The 24,504-nt window shown below is 40.5% G+C and overlaps 1 protein-coding gene across 5 annotated transcripts in view; it reads right to left on the bottom strand.

Annotated features, from left to right (window-relative positions):
- Positions 1 to 24,504, bottom strand: part of LOC117831382 (formin-binding protein 1) — a 103,015-nt gene that overhangs the window by 57,645 nt on the left and 20,866 nt on the right. For 3 of the 5 annotated variants that reach the window (XM_034710051.1, XM_034710050.1, XM_034710048.1), the window contains exons 2-4: positions 12,561 to 12,676; positions 4,735 to 4,791; positions 2,845 to 2,992 (exon numbers count right to left, since the gene is read on the bottom strand). In XM_034710051.1, coding sequence (XP_034565942.1) covers positions 2,845 to 2,992; positions 4,735 to 4,791; positions 12,561 to 12,676 — 321 coding nt within the window. Of the gene's footprint in view, positions 1 to 2,844; positions 2,993 to 4,734; positions 4,792 to 12,560; positions 12,677 to 15,136; positions 15,238 to 24,504 lie in introns of those variants that run through there. The other 2 variants (XM_034710047.1, XM_034710049.1) reach the window with 2 other exon arrangements.

The following is a 24,504-nucleotide window of genomic DNA, read 5'->3' as shown; positions in this document are numbered from 1 at the left end:
CCTTTTCTAATCCCACTGTTTCGGTCTGCTTGCTCTGCTTAGTCTGAAATGAAGGGAAATCTAATGAACCCACGATGGAAAAGCAGAAAGTAGGACTTAACAGGGGAGAAGGATAGAGCATGTTTTTACAAACTCATATTTACAGAAGTTACTTTATATTGCAACAACTTACACTCTAATGATATTAAAGGGAAGTCCTTCATTTCAAATCTTAGCTCTGGATTTAACATGTTTTTCTTTTTTTTTATATATATATATATTTTTGTGCCTTTATGATAGGACAGCTTATGAAAGACAGGAAATTTGGGGAGCAGAGAGGGTGGAAGACATGTAAGACATGGTCGCGGCTGGGAGTCGAACCAGCAACCTCTGCCAAGAGGACTATAGCCTCTGTATGTGGGACGCTTAGACCGCTAGGCCTTTGCACCCCTGGATTTAACATTTTTTGATGTCAAGATGACAAAGTAGTTCAAAATACAAGAACTGCTCCCACAGATCGCCTCATCTGGAAACAGAAAGAGCGTATTGATTTTTAAATATTTCTTGCTTTAAATTCCCCATCCTGTTTTTATTGTTTTAGCGATTGCTTTTATGTATTCTATCATCAATTTCTCTCCCTTACTCCATTTAATTCATGAATTGCATGTTTTATTCTTGTTTTCTCTCACTGCTAACCCCTATCCTTCTCCAATTATTGATGTGTAACTGCCTCAATGTGTTTTCCGAGGATTTAAATAAGATAAATGATGAATTGTTGAACAATCTGTAAAAGAATATGTGTCTGATCAACGTGTGTCCACTGAAAGTGTTTCTATTTTTAAGTATTTTAATAAAATCTGACAAAATAATACAAATGATCAATACAAAAAAAATATGTTTTGTCCAAGATACTCCTGTTAGTTTATGCACTCTCCAAATTCCATCATCAAAATCTGTAATCTATCTCGCAGTGGAGTAGAGAGTGGGGAAAGACATGCAGCAAAGGGTCTTCAGTTGGAGTTGAATGAGTGACCCCTGCAACAAAGAGTATAGTCTCTGTACATGGGGCGCACTTAAACTGCTAAGTCAATGTCTACTGCCATTTTAACACACTGGTTTGATGTGTTTTGGTGCTGTGTTGAATCAGAGCTCATCCTTTAAAACACCAAAGTTATTTAACAACATAAACTAGTCCAGCCAGAGGTAGACCAGAAAATCTCGTGTTCTGAAAGTCAAAGTTACCATCTTAGTCCATGAAGTCTGGTTGAGCTGATGAGCATCTTAGTCCTTAGTTATATTTTAGACACTTTTTATGACGATCTAAGCCTGTAGGTGGTAAAAATGTCCAGCTTTATTTAGCGTACTCTAATCAGGAATCTTGAGACAGTGAATTGCAGCCATGACTGACTGTCTCATTGCTGCGGGCTGAAGCGATGTACCGATAAGTCCTGATCACAAAATATGCCAAATTGAAATCTAAGTTTGAAGATAGTGGACTTTCCTTTCTTTCTTTAGGACCGTCTCACAAAGTAAGTCTGATTTTTTGTCTTTGTTGTAAAAAATAGCGATCAGTTTTCTGATTCTTCTTGAGGTTGCAGTTACTTTCAACACTTGAACGCCTCACAGTATAATTTTCAGTCATTCATGAGTGCACTAAAAGCATGAGTGAGTCTTCTTGAATAAAAACTTTAAAGCATAATGTATTCACTGTATACTGCATACTGTATTCACTCAACAAGGACACTGTTCTGATTCAGAAACTCTGATTGGTTACGTTTGGTGAAATGATCCTCTGTTCGGAAATGATACTGGAAATTATCAGGGGCCATGGTACGAGAGGAAATCCCCCTCACACACACACACACACACACACACACACAAGAGAACTGAAGACACACAAGCTTATTTAAGAGAGGCAAACACATGACAAGTGTTCATGATACCAGCAGCTGAAAAACTATGGAGTACAAGGACAGTCTGTGGAGAGAGAATAAAGAAAAGAGGAAGTGTGCAGAGAGATGAAGAGGAAGAGCGATGTCAGAGGGACATCCTGCAGCCGCAGAATCTATGTGGACTCTACAGAAGGAGATGATGTGACGAATGAGAGCACCAGAGGGGGAGACAAGGCCTTCAGGGGGTTCATGATTCCCCTGTAGAATCGCTGGAAATCCCCTTTTCTCTGCGTTTAAAACTCAAATCAAAACATATCAGTGCTTCCTGTATTCAAGTCAGACGCAGATGCAGCAACACTTGTCTGTTTCTCTGCACTACTCCAAAAAGAAAGGTCACTGTGCCTTTGAGCGGCCCTCTTTCTGGTTTTTGGTTTTCCACTCCAGTTCCCTCAGCTGCACTTCCATGACACGACAGTCCCTGACAGATTTACTTTTTTTTTCCAGCTTGCTATTTCTCTCTCTTTATCCACCAGCTCTTTGAATTCAACATGCACCACACGGTTATCTATGAATCATGTGCTACAGGTCCACCGCACACTTTTTAATAGCAAGAAGAAAGTGACTTCACCCTTTAAGAATAGCGTGTGGTGCACCAATCCTTTGTAAGTTGGTTTAAACAGAGAGAGACGCGTGTGTAATGATACAGAGGGGATGACTTTGCTCCATAAAAAGGACTCAGTCTGTCACGTTTCGCTCTTCTGGGGAGCCTTTGGGTGTTTCTATATTTGCTCAGCGATGACCTCAGTTGGCGCTGAACAGAGTACGCAGAGAGAGCGGGTTGCTTAATTTCTTACAGAACCCTTGCCCCACTCACAGCAGTACCAGTGTCATTATAAGCACTAAAACAGGGAGAATGATGAGAGGATGTTGAAGATGAAGAAGAAATCTGTGGATGTAAAAAAAGATCTCTTACCGATTTTCTTTCCGACTTGAGCTCTTGTAGATAGCGCGAAAGCTCGCTGATGATTTGAGCCGTCAAGTTCTCGGCTATGACCTCGTGCTGACCCGCGTAGTCATTTAATTCGTTAAGTGTCGTCAGGAAGGCTCGACAGAAGGTGTACCTGGGAAGACATGAGACGGTGATGTCAGAGGACAGAAGAAAAGGACTCAAAAATAGTTTGACATTATTCATATAACTGTTTCATGGTTCAAGTGAGGTGATCTGTACACGCAAGAGTGCAGCTAGCTGTGAAAAGGCTTAGTTTAGCATGATGGCTAAAAAAAGGGAATCATATCAAGCTAGGCTGTCTGCTATGGCATTAAATTCTGCTCACTATCACCTCTAAAGTTCAGGATTTAACCAGCGTCAGACTGCAATGTCAAAAAATGAAGCCAATAAAAAAGTGCAAAGGGTGCAGTTCCTCAAGTGTCCACTAGAGGCTGGCTCCAAAAGCCAAAGAACCCCAACAGAGCCTATATTCAACATGTTAACAGCCTGGAACAGAAGTGATTTTGGTCTCCACACCCCAGTTCTTTATTCCTAAAACATATACGGGTGAATCTTTCATAACTCATCTCGGTTGATGACATCAAGGCTAACAGTTATGCATATTTGGGAATAGTTATGGGCCTGGTGTGAAGTAGCTGTTTGCCAGGCAGCAAGGCTACGGCCTTATCTCTCTGACCTCCTCCGTACTGCCACACCCGTCCACAACCTCAGATCCTCCTCCTCCATCCATCTCACTGTCCCCCCTGCTCACCTTGTTACCATTGGGAGCAGAGCCTTCAGCCGCTCTGCTCCCCAGCTCTGGAACGCTCTCCCACCGGACCTCCGTGATACTGACTCTCTCCCACATTTTAAATCCAAACTCAAAACTCATCTGTTTAGACTGGCTTACTCCATCTGACCACAACTCCACTGTCCATTCACTTAAAACTTTTTAAATTGTATTTTATTTACTGTTTGTTATTTAAACTCTGTTTGTTTTAATGTTGTAAGGTGTCCTTGAGTGTCAAGAAAGGCGCCTATAAATAAAATGCATTATTATTATTATTATTATTATTAACTCCATCTCTGTCAGTTTCTAGATCAGCCAGAAGTAAGTGTGGTGGCCGCCATCTTTGGGCTTCATCATGCCTCTTCAGAAACCAATGGGCAACATCACCAAAACGGCGTCCATGTTTTAAACAGTCTGAATTTAACAGGTTGTATCTTAGTTGGTAAAAAAAAGTACCAAACCCAACATGTTAAAATCATAGACTGTATAATAACTGGATGTAGTATTCGTGACGTCAACCATCTGTTTCTGGAGTGCTGCGTTGACGGCAGCCATATTGGAAATGCTGAACTCAACCTAACTTCTATCAAGCTACTATGAGATAAAGAAGCGACCTTTAGCCTCCTCGCCAACAGCTACTGTGTTCCCACCATAGACTGTATCAATAATGGACGTAGCATCCGCAGCGTCACCCATCTGTTCCTAAGCGCTGTTTTGAAGCCAATCTTCTGCGGGAGCCATATTGGAAATGTTGCACTCAACCAAACTTAGTGTGAGGTAAAGAGGCGGGGTTTGAGCCTCCTAGCCAAGAGCTATATGTTCTGGCCTGTCAGTCAAGTCAGTCATGTCCTTATTTGGGCAAAAACGTATAATCTTACTATCTTCTGAACCGTCGTAGACCCAAGCTGTTTTTTGAACCAGGCTGTAAACATGTTTATTTCTTCTGTAAAGATCGTCTTTTTTGAATTGGTGTGTATGGGGTTTCCGGTGTTTCTGCAGCCAGCCTCAAGTGGACACTAGAGGAACTGCAGTTTTCAACACTTCCACATCGGCTTCATTCCTTTGCGCATGATCCTTGTACTTACTTGCTCTCCTCCTCTTCTCTTGAGTTCTTCTTGGGTTGATACTTCTTTGATAAATTCCTGTGAAAACAAAGAATCCAGCTTCGTCAGACATGTCTCACGGACTCTTCTCTAAGAGCACCATCCAAACACAAGATAGTGCACCAGTCCCATTATATTTCCCTGACACTGCCCCTATGGACCTGCCAAAGGATCATCCAATACACCATTCAATCCAGCAGAGTGCTTTTCTCCTCCTTCTCCTTCATCTACCCTTTCCTCTCTTCGGGTCATAAATCATCGCCTCCGGGAGCGTGCATGCAGAGGCAGTCACCAGAAACAAGCATGCTTTTCTTATGTGCAGCCGTTGCCCTTGTTATGACTCAGGCTGCATGGCAGTGGCACGAGATGAGTGCAGAGCGAGTGACACACGCAGTTGAGTTATGATAAAAAATATATGTGATATGATATTGTAACAGTTATGAGTGTGTGTGTCAATGTCCTTCATTCAACCTAACAACTGCTGTGTTCTGTGGCAGGTAACAGTTCATCATGTCAGGTTTGTTTCATCGTGACAGCGTGACACTCATCACCAAATGGTGCTGATGCTCTGTTTGAAGGCTGCTCTGTCAACAGAACATAATAACCTGCTCTGTGAGTGGATGGATTTGGATGCACATTGTTTACTTATGTCTTCAGGGATCCTGAGACACAAGGGGTGTTTGTACAGAACAGACAGATTGACACCAAACTGAGCTGTGCTGATAATATTTTCACTAACAGTGAGTAAGACGAAAGCAAAGCTACGTTTTTGACCTGCCATACTCCTGGTAGTTTGACTAGGGGGTGATTTTTGCTTGTCTTTTTACTACGACACAATGTGTACGATACTGTAGCTCTTCATCCAGATGGGGATGTCTCAGCATGAAACAACCTCCCCTTCCAGCTGCAAAGAAAACAGTCTATATGTCTCTGATGAGAGGCAGTGTCACCACCACATCATGACGTCTGCTTTTATAGTGACAACAACAGCAGTGTGTACAGAAAAAGACACTTTTTCTGTGATTAACCTGCTAAATAGGTGCTAAATGATGCAAATCTGAACACATGATGCAGATTTGAGAAAAAAAGTAAACATTGATGCTCAGAAAACACGCTTTTAAATGCATTTTTAAAATAGAGGGCGGGCTGACCGACTCTGGGGTTAATTTTACACTAAATTTGTAATTTTGAGCTTGTGCAAACACGCAAATAAACTTACTTTATGACCCTAATTTGAGTCTTTACTCTGAATACTTCTTGGAATTGTGTTCACTTAAAATGTCTACTTTTAATGTAACACTGCCCCCCCAAAAAAAGGGTTGGAAACAGGAAGTCTAATGCTGCGTTCACACATGCACAAACTCCTGAAATTCTCCAGAATTTTTTCAGGGTAGGCTGCTTAATAAATGCAAATGGCTGGGTTTTTCACCCAACATTTCCTGGTCTTTTTTCCTGCCGGCCACTAGGAAAATTTGCTCAAGAAGTTGGGGTGAGCTAGTGTGTGAACGCAGTTAAAGTGGTAAACGATGGTGACGTTTACAAACCGCTAACAATGCAATTTTTGTGCACTTAAGGAAGCTGCTTCGTATTCTTTTCTGTTGGAAGTATGTTCATTTCCGCTCATTCAATAATACTGTAAATATGTCTGTTTAATTGTAACTTTTACAGTAAATAAATGGAAAAAAATGTATCATCCAGTATCCTGCTCCCTGGTCAGACAAGGGAAATTTCACACTGTGAGGGACATGTGTGAAAGAGCAACTCAGTCAATTTTTAAAAGGGTTAAAGTTTAATTAGTCAACATATCCGCATTTGCTTTTTGATTTACTTCATTTATGCTGCAGCAATTTCCTAAAACAAAATATTTGTATTGTTTGAAAACGTATATTTGTCTGTCATCAAAAGCACAAAACTACAGTCCAGAAAATAACTGTCATCAGCAAATAACGACCCCTCTTGTTGTTGCCCTTGTTGAGAGCAAAATAATCACTGTTGGAAAATAAATTCCTCACTGTATATGTCATAAAGGACAAGCTGAATGACTGCTCTAATAATTAATGCATGTGTTCAAGGAAAAAGTACATGCAACGTGTGTCTGCACTACATCCAGATTGCTCTCTGTCTGTGCAACCCCCCACCCCTACGCATCTCCTCCCTTGAGTGTTTGCACTGTTGCCAGGCAGATCTGTCTATCTTGTCCTTCACACTCTGTCTCTAATAATAGCGTTGGTTCCCACTCACTCACTCAGTTACTCACTCACAGTCAGATGTCAAGTGTCAGCCTCTGTTTGCCCACTAACCTCAATAAAAAAACCCACTAAAACAGGGGCAGCAGCTTCCTTTTAATTAGAGGGATTAAACGAGCGCTCATGTCTTCACGTCGGTGTTTCCGGTTTTGACTTTTGTCTCTTTGTTTAGAGTTAGACTTTATGAGTGCTACATACCAGGTGAGGCTTTAACTACAGTAAAGACAGACCTGTTTTTTCAGCCTCGCTCGGCCTCCTTTGTTCACAGGACTTTATTCCCACTGTGTTATGGATTATGCCAGACTGGAATTTGGGGGAGGAGGAGGAGGAGGAATTAATGCATTGCCCTGCTATGACTAGACTGAAGCATTGTGCATGTTTACACCAATAAAGAGGAAGAGGATTACTGGGGGATTAGTGCAGTGTGTGGTTGGTATGGGGATAAAACTGGTACAAAGTGGAGTAATAGAGATGGATGGCATTGGAGTGAAGAGTTACTGGGGCTGTTTTAAACAATTTATTACAACACTTCACCAAAATATGGAACATTTTTATGGTTTTCTACTTTAACTGTTCTTGCATTGCTTTTATTACTGTGTTTTTATGCTATCCAAATATCGGTTACTTTTATTCTCTGGTGTTTGGCCGATTGTTTCTGAAACTTCAATGTCGATAAAATCTTTGCACTGAGTTTGAACTGAGCTGAGTCTCATTGGATTGGATGTCAACTACTTAACATCCTTTATATGCCATAGGGAATAATCAATAATTCATATCCTCTAAATGGGACGGTTCTTTTTTTGTCATTTCAACATGACCTGTTAAAGCAGGAAGCAAGTGTATCAAATAAAATAAGTGCAGAAGCTAACCTACATTTTCAATATCCACTGAACATATCCTTGATGAAGTTTTTGCTCTACAAAATAAAAAAATGAAAATAATGAAATGTATTTATATAGCACTTTTTAAAACAGGGTTATAAAGTGCTTACCACTATAAAAAGAAATGTGAGGAATACTTTAAATTAAAAATTAATTAATTAATCAAGAATTAAAATTGATTTAAAACAGAAGAGCAGGGAGTTTAGCAACATAAGAGCCACAAAATGACAGAAAATGAGAAGAATCTAAAAAAAAAAGTTGACCACGAAAGATGAAAAGGAATAAAACAAGTAAAAAAAAAAGGTCAAACTAACAGCAATAGAATAAAAAGAAATCAAACAAAGTCAGAAGAATGAAACCAACCAAAGATAAGAGATAAAAGAAAAAATATTAAATATTAAATATTAAATCCTGCCTTTGATACTGTCTAAAACAGAATAAAAACAGCATCAGGAGGATTTTAAAAAAGTCAGTTAATTATTGAGGAATCACTCAAAATCCCGTTTTTTTTTAAATATTTTTGGGGCCTTTTTTTTCCTTTATTTTGATTGGATAGCTTGAGAGAGTCAGGGAATGTGGGGAGAGAGAGAGGGATTGACATGAACCAAATTGTGCTGGGACTGGGAATCAATCCTACAACTAGGGATGGGACATATATATATATATATATTCGTTCACATGTTAAAGATCGAAGTTAATGCGAATATTGTTTCATTTTGAAAGAACATTTTTACATCATTTCCACAGGTGCCTGGTTGCAATACAGAATTCTCGCCAGATGGTGGCTATAGAGTGTCTTAAAGCTGTTTGCTAACCGCATTAAGTAACAGAGGGAGAAGAATGCTAACTGCATTAAATAGCAACAAACGTTGAGACAAATGCTCGCTACAACTAGCACCTTGATTACGAATAATCTCAGAGAAGATGCCAGTGGTTATCGAATTGTATTTGGCTTGAAATGCACATCCCTACCTACAACCAGTGCAACAAGGACTGTAGCCTCTGTACATGGGGCGCCTGCTCTACCAACTGAGCTAAACCTGCGCCCCGAATCCCTCACCATCAGGTTGCAGAGCCAAGATTCCTCGTTCTGTCCATTTGAGAGGTCAGAGGAATGAGATCTTTAACATCTCTGCAATCCTGGAAATAGTTTCCAATTATACATCTGTCCACTGACTCATTGATTCAATCGACTCCAATCAGCTCTGTCCCCAGTGAGCCAGCGCAGAGCTCTGAGACTTAAACAGCTAATGGTTATAAAGTTTGTAAATGCACGTGTTGCTTTTATCTGAGGAGGTCTATTATCTCTGTTAAGAAAGGAGACGTTAGGAGGAAAAATCTCCCCGACTACACTAATGACCGTAAAGAGGACGGGATCAAAGAGGCCAATTCAATTAGTTTATCAGATCTCACCGCCCGGCTCTTCTTTAGGTTAATGTGCGCCCGTTGGATTAAGCCTGATTTCATGAGCTAAGTTGATTACAGAGGTTGATTAGTCCTGAGGAATGGTGAAGTAGCACCACGACGATAAAGAAGATCAGTGTGTCAAGAGCACAGGAAAACCCTCTGAGTCAGGCTATCCTGTCTGTACATCCTAATGTCCCCATCCTCGCTTGTTTGTGGCTATTCGCCAGTGTCCGTGCTCATGTGTGTGTGTGTGTGTGTGTGTGTGTGTGAGTTTGACAGCAGGTCCTCTGTGACCGAAAACATCCGCACCATCTGTGGGGGCCTGAAGTTAAATCAAAGCAAACCTGCCATATTGTCTGCTCCTGTTTCTTTTGTCACACAGACTGTAAGCAGATGCTGACCAACTGAATTATGGGATATGTGTTTATGTTCAAATGCATGCACCACATCTGAGATTGCAGATGCTTTGAGGGGCCATAATAATAAAAAAGGGGTTCTGTAATTGTCTTAAAAGTCTGTGTTTAGACAAAGTTAAGAAGTGATTAGAAATGTTGATGCTTTAAATAAGTTTCCTTGTTGCTGCCGTTATTTGGACATGGATATTAACTCAATAAAATGTATCCACATATATATAAAACAGCATTAATCGTTCAGATAATTCAATAATGAATTGTTAGTTAAACTAAATAGCTGGTTTTGAGTGCTGTACCCTTAATGGCTATGAGTTAGAAGTACTGTTCGGGTTTACAGTGTGTTGCCTGTGAATCAATTGGATTTATCAGCAGTGTTACCAACTGAGACTTGGCTAAGACCTCCAGTCTCTGCTGTGTGAGTTACAGGATCCAGATAAGCTTAGATTAAAGTACAGCAGTTGTCAAAAAGGACCATCTATTGCATTGGCTGCACAAACGGAGTAAATTAAGCATCCGTTTTATGCAGCAGGTCAACGTCTCCACTGTGTAGTTAGCTGGACAGCATCTGAGAGGTATGCTAATGCTAACTGAATGATCATAAATAAACCAGCAGAGTCTGAGCTACAGATCCAAATACTATGTCAGAAGTGAAATTGAGTGATAACAGAGTTCAGTTCCTGTACACTACCAGGCAAAAGTTTGGAAACACCTTCTCATTCAAGGGTTTGTATTTATTGTAATTATTTGAAACACTGTAGATTAATACTGAAGGCCATCAAAACTATGACAGAACATATATGGAATTATTTAATTCACATAAAAGTGTTAAACAAAGCAGATTATGTTTTATATTTTAGATTCTGTAAAGTAGCCCCCTTTTTCCTTCATGACAGCTTTGCACACTCTTGGTATTCTCTCAGTCTGCTTCATGAAGTGGTCTCCTGGAATGGTTTCTAATAAACATGAGCCTTGTCAAGAGTTCATTTGTAGAATGACTTGCCTTCTTAATGTGTTTGAGACCATCAGTTGTGTTGTTCAGAGGTAGGGTTAGCACACAATGGATAGCCCTTTTTGACTACTGTTGTAATCCAGATTATGGCAAAACCAGATTATTTCATAGTTTTGATGTCTTCAGTATTAATCTACAATGTCGAAAGTAATTAAAATAAATAAAAACAATTGAATGAGAAGGTGTGTCCAAACTTTTGACTGGTAGTGTGTATTGTAAAAATAAATGTGCTGCAGCCTGAATCTATGACTTATAACTGGCTCATAACTGAGAGGTTGGGAGTTCAAACTCTGTGGTTTTTCTTCTTAAATCATGACTTCAGTTATCCAAAAAGTTGCCGGTTGTTTTTCTATTTAAATGCTCACTTATTGAATTGTATAACCCATAATAAAGTTTTTTCCAATGAGCAAACATGAGCAGAACCAGAACTGTGGAAAGTTGACTTGTTGACTACTCATGACTAGGAAACTATTCAGTTTGGAGATGTCTGATTTATTTTATTTTAGGGAAAAAACTAGAAAAAGAAAAAGCAGAGCTTAGTAAATATTCATCAATATATTCCACAAATATAAATCAACTTTTGAGTGAGCTATATATTTGCTTTAAGTCTTTCTATACGTTTACAAAGTGTGTTGTCCTGATTGGAGTGGATAACGTGCCCAGGCAGACCTGGAAAATGGGCAGAATAGCTAAGTTGTTTCCAGGGAGAGATGGTCTGATTCACTCCTGTATTGTTCTTATATCTACAGGCAGTTTGTTAAGAAGACCTGTTCAATTGCTTTATCCATTAGAGATAAGTTCAAGTGATTGAAGTCATTGAAGCTTCCACTTCACAACAATTCATCAATATATTCCACAAATATAAATCAACATTTGAGTGAGCTATTCTTTGCTTTATATGTCTTTCTATAAGTGTGCACATACTTGCATGCAGGGGTATGCATGTATGAGTGAATGCATGCTTGTAAACACAGATTACTAGTCCTATTATCTCAAGCTTACTTAAATCTCAGAGAGAGGACTGCTGTGCTCTGCAGAGGATCTGCTGCAGAGGGTTGCTATGCAAATACTGCATTGGTATTGGCTGGTCCGTAATAAAAGGGGGGTTGGGGGTTCAATACTTAAAGCATTAGCCATATTGCCAGTCCTCTTTAAAGACCAGGATTGTAGGTTTTGGGGGTATCTCCCACTGTGTTGGGATGAGGATGGTTTATGTGCTCGACTGCACATGCTCCCATTACTGCCTTTAGAAAAAAATCACTGCACCGAACTAGAGTTACAGTGGGGAGAACTGAAGGGGGCGGGGCTTGCAGCACTTGTGGTTGGAGGAAAAAAAAAAAATCTGGGTCAGACCTGGGGTTGATAAAGCTGATACCTAGTAGTCTCTATGGAAACATAAGCTCCGCCCCATCCCCCTTCAACCTGACTTCCTCTCGCCTGAAGCAGAGGCTCAACAACAGACAGCGTGTGTGCAGGAAAGAGAGCAGACAGAGAGACTGTCATAGAGGAAAGAATAGAAGAAAGATGGAGAATGGAACAGACATGCTCCTCAGGCCTGTTGTTTAGCTCTAACATTAGCATTAAGCTAACATGCCTCTCTGAGCAGAAATATGATGACACTGATAATCAACACATCACTGCTCAAGGGAATTCTAGCTTCACTTTTCCTCCACAGGGAGGTCAGAGGTCACGGTCAGCAACATAATGAGCTTTAAAGGATCCGATCTCTTGTTTCAAGGACACTTCAGTAGGTCAAATCCTGCCGTAAGAGGAGGGGGGGGATCTTTATCTAAGCCACCTGGGTTGAAAACAGTCCAAACTGATCATATGGATCATCTGCTGGAGTACTCACCTAATTTGTTTTGCATAGTTGGTTTCTATCTCTGATCTCTCCTTGACAAATTTGGTGTACTTCTCCAAATACTCGATCCCCCACTGTGTATGCTTCTCCAAGTTGTCAAACTGATCCTGCAGGAGAGAAGAAAGTGCAATGATTAGATCAAGCAAGGCATTTAACCCATCGCTGTGAAGTTACCGGAAAAAAAAGTCTGAGGGCAGGAGACAAAGATCAGAACATGATGATGACGTTAGTGTGGGTGCTTTTCCTGTTTTTAAAGTTGATGCCGAAAGTTAAAAGATAACAAGACTGACACCTTTTCATCATGATACTTAAGAATAGAACAGAATGTAACCATTACTAACTTACTACCATTCGTCCTTGGTGCCATATGAGCATCCTCACACTTAGCACCTCTTAATTTATGACTGTTGAGCTATTCCAGTTGTTCTGTATCATTTAATTATTTCACATATAGTTATGTAGTTATTTGCTGTTACGTTGTTTAAGGAAAATATAGGATAAAGTTTGATCTGATACATAATCATGAACACTTAGTTTTGGTAGTCTTTGCACCAGGTGACATGTTTATAGACAGTCAGGTATGATAGGATAGGAAATTGCACCAGGGAAAGACATTGATGTTACTACCAGGACATGCTAAAACCAAGAAGTGAGAAAAGAAGCTACTGCGGAAATGTTAAAAACTGCAGTTCCTCAAGTGTCCACTTGATGCTGGCTCCGGAAGTACCGAAAAACCACATACACACCCATTCATAAAAGCCAATCTTTACAGCAGAAATAAACATGTTTACAGCCTGGTACAAAAAACAAGTGTAGGCTGGATAGCTCATTTCTTGATCGGCACACACTTTTTCATAATGCGTCGAGTTTTCCATTACAAGAGGTACAGCTGACTTGATTGACAGGCGGGAACACTGTAGCTGTTGGCTAGGAGACTCAAAGCCCGCCTCTTTACGTCACACTATCTTGACAGCAGTGAGGTTGAGTCATAGACAGTATAAATAATGGACGTAGTATCCGTGATGTCACCCATCTGTTCCTGAGCGCTGTTTTGAAGCCAATCGTCAGCGGGCGCCATATTAGAAATGCTGATCTAAACCAAACTTAGTGTGAGGTAAAGAGGCGGGGTTTGAGCCTCCTAGCCTACAGCTATGTGTTCCTGCCTGTCAATCAAGTCAGTCATGTCCGTATTAGGGCAAATCTCGTAATCTCAATATCTTCTGAACTGGCGCGTTAAAAAAGAATTCACCTCCCGTACAGTGTGTCCCGATAGAGGAATTAGCTACAAGCCGTTTTTTTAACCAGGCTGTAAACATGTTTCTAAATGCTGCAAAGATCATCTTTTTTGAATGGATGTGGATGTGGTTTCAAGTGTTTCTGCAGCCAGCCTCAAGTGGACGCTTGATGAATTGCAGTTTATAACATTTCCGCATGGGCTTCATATTTTGAGACCGGAGGTTGCCGCTTGGGTTGAGTTCAGCATTTCCAATATGCCTCCCGCCGACGATTGGCTTCAAAATTGGGCTTCAGAAACAGATGGGTGACGTCACGGATACTACATCCATTATTTATACATTCTATGGCTACAACACAAGGACGCCTCTGATTGCTTATGAGAGACAGTTTGTTGAATCAACACAAATAAAACGGTATTTTTTGCCGATTTATTTGAACCTGCGAACCCTCCTCATGACCCGAGACCGGTTTGATTTCAAGTTTTGTGTTTCAAAGGTTGACACAATCAAATCCCCTCTACAATTACAATAAAATGATATGAATAAATTATTATAGGTTAATAATCAATGCTTTCTCTCTCAGCATGTGTATAATTGAAGTATCAGATGGAGGCCTGAGCATGGTAGCAATGCTTTAACGACATGTTGATGCAGTCAATTTAGTGCTAAAATCACAGCCATGTACTGTAGATCTGTTTAGATTCAAGAGGAGCATGTTGCAAACACAGGTATGTAACCAGCAGACTAACATAGCAGCAGGAAGTTCTAGCTATGATGCACTCTTAAGTATTTGTCAGTATTGATCTATGCTACTACACATTGTCCATATTTGTCCCGTAGACCTACTCAGCTCTGTGCCTCATGTGTTGTGACCCTTCAAGCAGAGCAATCAGGCATAAATGTGTCGGTCAATGTGTTTACTCACAGCCAGTAATCACACAAAAGCATCTGGCCCTCTCCCATGAACACAGCTCATATAGTTCAAACATTAGAACACCTTATAAAGCTGAATGCCAAGAGTTGAACTAACGCTGATTTAGCAAAAGTGACAGGTCGCTTTTTGATCTGTATCTTCTTAACATCCTCAAAGAAGGGCAACAGCCATCTCCAAGTCTGATAACCAAGTGCAGCTGTTCAAGCTGAGCCCATTATTCACATCTAGACTTGTGAAGGAAAAAGTGAGCCACTGCTTGGCTTGAAATGTAGAAAGAGAAAGAGCTTCATCTGGAAAAGCGATGAACTCACACAAACACGTGCTAACAAAGCTAACAAATGGTTATCATAAGTGGATTTTTAGTGGAGTATCAAAAAGAAAACCAAAACAACAACAACCTTGGTGTAGCTCCAGCAGTCCCCCATCCTCTCCTCTCCCATGTCTAGATGTCTTCCTTAGTCCTGCTTCCTCTAGCACCACACCTTAACAATGAGAAGCGTCAGCTCGAATGAGACTGAGAGAAGACGTGCGCTGAGGCTGCTCGATGCATCTCTGCACTAAAAGCCTTTTCATATCACAGGAAGCGGTTGTGGTGATGAAAAAAAAAACACTGTGATATATTCTGATGTCTGCACAGTCTCACAATACTTTCAGGTAGCTCTAAAAGCGGCACACTTAAAACCCTCAGTAGTGCGTATAAAAATATCAAGCTGATTTAAAGCTACTGTTGCTTTTTTGAGCGCGTATTCGCTTTGATAGAATCACTGGGACACCTTTAAAAGAGCAGCGGCATGTTACAAAAAGTCCTAATTGAAGCACTCAAGAGCAACAATGGGGATTACTCAGCGAGAGGGGCTCAGCAGTGGGCATTGTTGGCCAGTTTCAATGAGCTATCACTCATCAACAAGCCACTCAGGAGAAGAATCACAAGATGGAATGAAACAATAGAGCTGTCAGTGAAATGCTGAGGAACTTCATCTTTTTATATTCCTCCTCTCTGCACATTTACAAAAATCCACTTCCACTTTATTCCTTACAGCACGCTCACTCTCAGTCCTACGTGCCAATTAAAGTAATCAAGCTGCACAGGCACAAAGCCTTCTTGGAAGAAAGCAAGCATGCAAACAGTGCAGCCATATCTTGCACACAATGCTCCCTCACTAACCCCGCACTCCTCCACACGCATAACTCAGATTACCCTTTTTTGCAGGGGCACCATCTTATCCGGTGTGTCTCCGAGGTGGAATGTGTACCCTTCTGAAGCATCCAAATCCAGAAAATGTCCATCCAAAGAGCAGCACAACAAAAAGGCTGAGGTCAGGCTACAGGAGGCATCCACAAAGAGAACATTTATCCCAGGTATCCAAAGCAAAGCAAAAAAGAGCAGATTACGTGGGAGCCTCCCTGGGCTGGGAACAATGTCCGCTGACCCCGCTCCCACACAAAAACAAAGAAACAGAAAAAGTAGTTCCCGGTTGTTTCTGAAGGTGCAGGAATCCCAGAGAGCGGCGAGAGGAACCGACGCAAAACTGGTTCACTCTGAATCTGAGGCCAGAGCTGCCTACAGCATTCAGGCTTAATGCTCCATCAGGCGTAAGGTGGAATAAGTGGGATGAGAGAGGAGGAGAGAGAGGGAGGGAGAGAGAGAGGAAAAACAGAGGGGGGAGGTTTAAAAGGAGTACAACTGACAGTAGAGGCGGGATTACATGGGAGGGGATTAAAATGAGCAGAGGGGGGACTCCGCTGCTCTGCCCTGCTCTGCTATGACCCCTTAAACTCTTCACTTTGGTTTATCTTTCAATCCACACAAAAAAAATACACATTAAATAAAGCTTCTGATCTGCAGAGTGATGAGTCACCCTGAGCTCATGAATCTTTGGTAATATCAGATCAGATAGAGGTGGAGGCAGCGGCTTCACTAAAATGGAAAAGTCATAAACAAAAGCTTCGACTGCAGGAAGGAGAGCGCATGAATAAATTATGAATCTGAGTGAAGCGAATGTCAAAGACAACAACACATTATGAGAAAGTGTGTCAGACAAGAGAGCAGAGTCGTGTAGTCTCTCTTTGCACTTACACTAACCTGCAGCTATTACCACTGGTGAAAGACCCGGCCCTGCATATTTTCAGCGTTTTGTAAGAAATTTAAGCCTTAAAGCCAGACGAGTCTGCGAGTGTGAGTTTCATTCACTCTGGCAGATGTGTCTGGTGCAACTCAGGTTCACAGAGAACCCACCTGGTTGTGCTGGGGTCAGACCAGTTACAACAGTTCCTATTTAAAGTGGTATGTACATGCAAAAGCTGTGCACATGAAGCCTTAAACTGCAGGATGTAAACACTTTAACCAAACAACATCTCCACTTTATGCTCCCAAAGTGTCTCCTCTAGAAAAATGAGGATCGGGGAGATTCTTCTTCTATTGAAAATATTTCAACACAAAGTCATCCCTGGCCACTTTGTTAGGTACACCTTGCTGATCCTCACCAAGCAGGTCATCTTGACTATGACTGTCTTCGAAACCGCCTACTATACTAGCAGTAAGTACTGATTTGGCCAGAATTCAGTATGTAGTATGTGAACAAGAGCAAAATCTGCAGTATGCTAAAACTTCCCAGATGTCATTTCTCAGTATGCATAGGACCAGTCTCCCTTAGGTACTGTTTCCCATAATGCACAGCGCTAACATCTCGCTTCTAGGGATGGGCAATGATTTTTGAATATTCAAATATTCGATCACTTTGTAATAATCAAAGAGTCACTTTGAATAGTTTCTCATTTTAAAAGTAAAATTTCTCATTGTTTTTACTGGTACTTGATTGCAGTATGGTATTCCCGCCAGACGGTGTCTATAGAGCGTCTTAAAGTTGCTAACCGCATTAAGTAACAGAAGAAGAAGAATGCCAACTGCAGTAAATAGCAAAAGAAGAAGAAAACATTAGCGACAGTCGCAGCGATTTTCTCAGTTTCTACCTGCATTTCCAGAGACTGAGCATGGCTGTAAAATTTAAACATACACGCCACATTATTTGAATAATCATCCAATAGCTGATGTTATTGTTATTATTGTTATTGTTATTGTTATTTTTATTTGAAGGTCTTATTCTTATGCCTTGTACAAAGAGAGCACAGTTTACCAAAGTCAAATTCCTTGTGTGTTCATGCATACCTGGCCAATAAAGCTGATTCTGATTCAATAGATGCCTATGATTATCAAACAGTATTTTGGCTTGAAATGCCCATCCTTACTCCCTTCTTCTTTATTCTTCTTTTTTGAAGGGCTCACTCAGTTTTTAGGTGCTGTGAAAATGATTAAATTCCATAAGAACCACTTTGTAACTTTTTTAATTAATAAGTGATGCTACAGAAGCAGTTTCGCTATCAGCTTGGCCATTCTTACTTCCATTTTCCAAAACTGGAAATCCAGCAACGTCTGACCCAGCATACTTAAAAAACAGATCCAACAGAACAATCATACGACATACTACCTTCAAACACAGTTTGTAGTATGCAGTACGTACTGCAATCTAGATTCGTAGGTCGCATGTAGCAGCCGGTGTCTTCATGCCTAAATGCATTGAGTTGCTGCCAGGTGATATGCTGATTAGATATTTGTGTTAACGAGCAGTTCAACAGGTGTACCTAATAAAGTGGCCAGTGAGTGTATATTGTAACGTTCTATTATTCATGCACACACAGTAATGCATTTATTTATCTTAATACAAGGGATGTGTGCAGATATTTGCTAAACGAATGATGTCACCCCCTTGCTAGAATCAATCATATGGTATAAATAAACTGCAGAGTATAGTTATTAGTTGCAGATTAGAGGTCAAAATAATCCAACTGATGATGGAGTTTTGATTTTTGTCGTTTTATGAACATATATTTTAAAACCAAATGGGATAAAGACAATTCATTTCCCTACTTTGTTCCCCTGTGACACAGCAGGAAGCCTCTAAACGATGTCTATTCTCAGACGTTTTGTTATGGTGAGGAAAAATTTAACATCCAAAATCTAAAAATGATTCACTCTCCAGTTACGTAAGTTAGCGTGTGTGCTCTGCATGCAAATTAAACTGCGCCGGGCTCTCTGTCACAGTTGGCTGAACAGTTACTCGCCTCATTTTTTGAAAAACCTGCAAAGGAATTTTTTGTGAAACCTCCTCCCATGTAAGGGCCCCGTGCTGAAAGACTAATAACTCCTGCTCCAACTGTCGACGTGCCTCCATTCTGTCATGTGCGGCCTCTGACACCTGACCTTGTTCCTGCAGGAGGGAGAACACGGGGGGATCCCTTCAGGAAACGAACCAGCCCCGTTCTTGCTTGTTATTTCAGGACACAATTCCACTCACTCTGATAGATGTGCTATTGTGGTAGTACATGAAAGACAATAAATAGAACAGCACAGCTAAATATTTTTTATTATCCAGGAAATGGGGAGCAGGTTCAAACGGAGAACAAAGGAGAATAAGCAGTTACTAAATATATATATGTGGGCTGCTCTTGTGCTGAAGGAAAACAAACACGTTCTTGTTTAAGGATCAGCCTCCTGACCTCACCCAACTGGTGACGGAGATTATGGTGCAGTTTAATGTATTAGACTGCTGGTTAATCTGATTAATGCACATTATTTAGCTCCCACTCCAGATCAGATTTCTTGATCTTGTCCACACTGAGGGACCACTGACCTGCATCCCTACAGCATACAGTTCCTCCCTTCCACTCTCTGTTGAATGTAAATAGAGGACAAACCCAAGGATATGTGATGACACAGGGGAGCTTTGTGCAGGTGGAAGTAGTTACATATTAATCCCATTCACAGCAATTTTTTTCCTCTGACATCACACTCAAGTCTAAAAGTTGTATAAACATAATTAACCTGAAAGTGATCACACTTTACAAGCTTTTTGATTCAACAACTAGCTGTAATCAGCCAACTTCATAGCTCATTAGCTACAACTGTTAGCTTTAGCATTCTACCTTGCTAGCTTAACTGTTAGCTTACTAAAATAATCCATTGCAAGACATTTTGTTACTTTCAATTTGTAGTGTGTGTCAATATCAAACAGTAATGTTAGCTAAGAAGTGACGGACAGCTATTGTTAGCTTTTGTCTAGTGGAAGCTAATTCTAGCCTACAAGCAACTCCTAGGTAATTTTACTGTTAGCTTACTTAGTCTGTAATCAGCCAATTTAAAAGTTCATTAGCTTCAACTGTTAGCTTTAGCATTCTACCTTGCTAGCTTAACTGTTAGCCTGCTAAAATAATACATTGCAAGACATTTTGTTATTTTCAATTTTTTAGGGTGTGTCAATATCAAACAGTAGTTAGCTAAGAGGTGACTGATAGCTATTGTTAGCTGTTGTCTAGTGGAAGCTAATTCTGGCATCCAAGCACTTATTAGCTAACTTTACTGTTAGCTTGCTTCGCCAAAAATGTATGCCTCTCTTATCATATTGTGTAACACTGACAAATGGTGATGTTAGCTATGAAGTGGTTAATTGCTAATGTTAGCTGTAGTCTAGTGAAAGCTAATTCTAGGATCCAAGCAATTCTTAGCTAACTTTACTGTTAGCTTGCTTAGCCAAAAATAATAATAATAATAATAACAATAATAATAATAATAATAATGTATGCCTATCTTATGGTATCGTGCAACACTGACACATAATGCTGTTAGCTAAAAGTGGTTAATTGCTAATGTTAGCTGTTTCTAATGGTAACATCCAAGTAATTCCTAACAAACCTTAGTGTTAGCTTGCTAACCTCTCCTGCAGAATCACGGAAAACTATCAAATTGTATTGTTAGCTACAAATTGGATGGACAGTTGTTAGCACTTAAATGGCAATGGTATCCCAATGGGTCTACTAACAGGTCAATTGACATTTTGTCTTAGCATCAGCATTTGTGTGTTCGCATTCTTAACAGAACACCATAAAGTATTAATTCTCTCATTGTTCTGAACTTATTTAACACAACTACCCACAGCAGTCTGAGGTCTTCTTCAGAGCATCTTTGTGATGCTTGTGAACGCAACACCTGAGTACCAAAATAGAGGCGTGTAATTTAAATTCAATGTGGCTTCCTGTGCTTCTGTTTTTCAGCCACAGACAGCAGCAAAGAGTAATAACACCACAGCTACTACATCATCATGATAAACCCCACCTCTGGTCATTAAAGAGGCTCTCTTTGCACTGCTGCTGGTGTTATTATTTCTATCCTTACATGCTTTCAAAGACACAAAGGCTGGAATAAACAGAGGAGCTGCTCTGTTACCTTCCCTAAGTACAGACAGGTCTCCCATAATAATGCACCTGTCAACCTGCAGGAATGCAGACAACACAAAATAAGAATCTTTTCACATAGTCGTCACCGTTACGTAATGAAAGCATGGCACAGGAACTCTCAAAACAGATCCAGACGTCTAAGGTAGACACAAAGAGAGGGAGGAGAAAGACTTCACAACAAGCCTTGTTTCCAAACCTCTGAACGTAGCTCCTGGGGACATTTCTTGTGTTATTACAGCCTTAGCACCTCCGCAGAGGTCACTTAGCTGCTCCGATGATCACAGCAAAAATCAATAGGCTATTAAAAATACAAGAGGAGGGAAAAAAAGCACTGGTTTTGTTTTGGTAGACTTAAGGGAACGAACAAAGGAAATAGCTGACTAATGAGTTGTGAGGTGATAAAGCTCAAATGGAAAAATGAGCCATCAATGTAACACACCCACACTGATACGTGTTTCAAAGATGCCCCAAAAAGAAGCAAAAAATATGGTTATGTTTTAACTGTAGGTGCAAAATCTCTTTAAATAGCTCTCTCACTGATGGACCTTATTAAGGAGAATTTCTCAGATGGGTGCAAAGTGTGCCAACTAAGTTTCTGACCCCCAAAAAACAGTCTGTGGCTTTACTTCTTACATTGAAACCCTCAATAGGACAAATATAACTGCAACAATCAAGTATCTGTGATAATCAGCAGTCAGATTTTAAAGTTTTGTTGCACAGATGGAATAAAATGCAGTGTTTCTGTTGTCTCCCTGATCTAAAACTCGCTGAGGTAAAGAAAGTAGGGGAGGGGGGGAATCCAGCAGAGAGGAGGAGGAGGGGACAGATGTTCTCCTGGAGGGGACACAATAGGACAAGAGGCCTTCAGATGCTTTTGTCCTCTCTTCACGGTTAAATGCGTTGAGTTAGGACAGCAGATTAGACCGCTGTGAAAAGACTACTGCTGAAAATGTCTAAGACGACTGGAACCCATGATGAGCACGTCCAGCAGGGCCTTGAGTTCATTGATTGTTCAAGACTGGAGATTGGAAGCATCTGAAGCTGTGATTGTTAAGGGCTGATTGTATCGCACCAGTATGCCTGTTAAGTCTTACTGTGCTGAGAAATACTGTCCTACACCTGAATGTCAATGATTTTGTCAAATGTTTGGACTGTTTGTTTCGTAGCGTCATCTGTAGTAGAGACAGTCTCCAAAACAAACAGTACTTTTCATTGGAACCAGAAAAAAACACTTCACAAATCAGTGTTTCTGGCACACTCTTATATGGTTACAGGATGTCAGAAGGGGCTGTGAGCTGAGCTGACACTAGACATACACTACCAGTCAAAAGTTTGGAAACACCTTCTCATTCAAGGGTTTGTATTTATTTTAACTATTTGAAACACTGTAGATTAATACCAAAGACATCAAAACTATGAAAGAACATATATGGAATTATTTCATTAACAAAAAAGTGTTAAACAAAGCAGAATATGTTTTATATTTCAGATTCTGTAAAGTAGCCCCCTTTTTTCCTTCATGACAGCTTTGCACACTCTTGGTATTCTCTCAGTCTGCTTCATGAAGTGGTCTCCTGGGATTGTTTCTAATTAACATGAGCCTTGTCAAGAGGTCATTTGTAGAATGACTTGCCTTCTTAATGTGTTTGAGACCATCAGTTGTGTTGTTCAGAGGTAGGGTTAGCCCTATTTGACGACTGTTGTAATCCATATTATGACAAAACCAGATTATTTCATAGTTTTGATGTCTTCAGTATTAATCTACAATGTTGAAAATAATTAAAATAAGGTTTGGATTCCCTCAGTCTTTCTGGTTTACATGGTGTGTAAAAAGGATAGGACATGATTTTCGAATTTTCTAATATTCGAATATTCGTTCACTTAGTAAAAATCGAAGTTACTTTGAATATTTTCTCATTTGAAAAGTACAATTTCTCATCGTATTTACCAGTGCCTGGTTGTAATACGGTATTCCTGCTAGACGGTGGCTATAGAGCGTGTTAAAGCTGTTTACCAGCCCCGTTAAGTAACAGAAGAAGAAGAATGCTAACTGCATTAAATAGCAAAAGAAGAGGAAAAGATTAGCGACAGTTACAGTGATTTTCTGTTTCTGAATCTCACACTACTACACATGTATTTCCAGAGACTGAGCATGGCTATAAAATGTAAACACACACACCACGCTGCGTCACAGAAACCCTGACACAAAGATCAAGACAGTGCCGGCTACTAGAATCACCTCATCCTGCTGCTGGTTAACAAGACTGTCACACAAACGGGCCGTTAACGGGACAGGTCTGTGTGTTAGTGTGGGTGTGCGTGTGTGGGGTGGGAGGTTGATTATTCCAATAATCGTCGAATAGATGCCAATGATTATAGAATAGTATTTTGGCTTGATATGCCCATCCTTAGTGTGTAACAGAAGCCAAATCATAAGAATGATCTTTCTTGAGGAGGCCTCAGGGGGCTGCGAGCTGAGCTGCCACAAACTTTAACTCAAGTTTAGCCACAGTTCTTTATCTCAACCACATCTTTCACTCAACTAAAAAGAAAAAGAATAAAGAGTAATTGATGGTTTGTGAGCAGCCAAATCTTATGCTTCTGAAGGAAAGTCTTTGGTGGCTTATTTGAATCAATTAATTAAATATGAGTGTTTTTTCTGGAGCGTCTTTAGCTAACTGACCCAAAAACTGCTGTGAGAAAAAGGAGGTGTGAGGAACACTGGATTCATTTGAAACGGTTTGTTAAGCTGGGTGTCCTGCCACATCAAATAATTAGCAAAAAGCCCACTTCTTCTTCTTCTTCTTGCGGAACTAGCCCTTCCTCATCAAATCAAACAAAATGGCTGGAGACCCTGGAGGCAAACCAGAGAGATGATTCAGAGCAGACCGAGTGAGAACTACAGTCGTTCATTCGCCGGTCAATGCAGCTCTTCACTGTCTCTCCCCATCAGTGGGCGTCTAGCAGCAAGAACAAATATTTAGTGGGAGATGCCAAACCCTCTCCGAAACACACACTGAGCTTTGTGCAAGAAAGTGGGGCGGAACAATGCCCCCATAGCCTGGTGTAACCTCTGTGTTGGAGAGGAGTCACAGGAAAATGAACAGTATAGCCTCAAACGCTCAAATCCACTCGTGCACACACATAAACAGAGAGTGATGATCATGTGCTCAGCTTCAGAGTGGCTGAATAGCTGCCCTCAGCTATTTCTCTTTGGGTTATTAAAGGTTGAGAAGGGTTTTTTAGCCCCCTGTGCACCCGGCATGCTGAGGATTTAACCCATGGAAGCTAACAAATGATTCTTCATGTGACAGGTCTCTGAAAGTGTTTCACAGAAAGGCAAAACAGGAAGAAAATCTGTGTTTAATACATAAAGATATTAAGTTTTTGTCATCTGAAATGCTAATTAAGGAACAAGTCACCATAGTTGTGCTAAATATGCCCTGCTACTAAGAACTGATCTGACATTTGCAAATAG

This window comes from Notolabrus celidotus, chromosome 19 (assembly GCF_009762535.1).
Source record: "Notolabrus celidotus isolate fNotCel1 chromosome 19, fNotCel1.pri, whole genome shotgun sequence".
In the NCBI taxonomy this organism is placed as follows: domain Eukaryota; kingdom Metazoa; phylum Chordata; class Actinopteri; order Labriformes; family Labridae; genus Notolabrus; species Notolabrus celidotus.
This window is presented reverse-complemented; position numbering and strand designations above follow the sequence as displayed.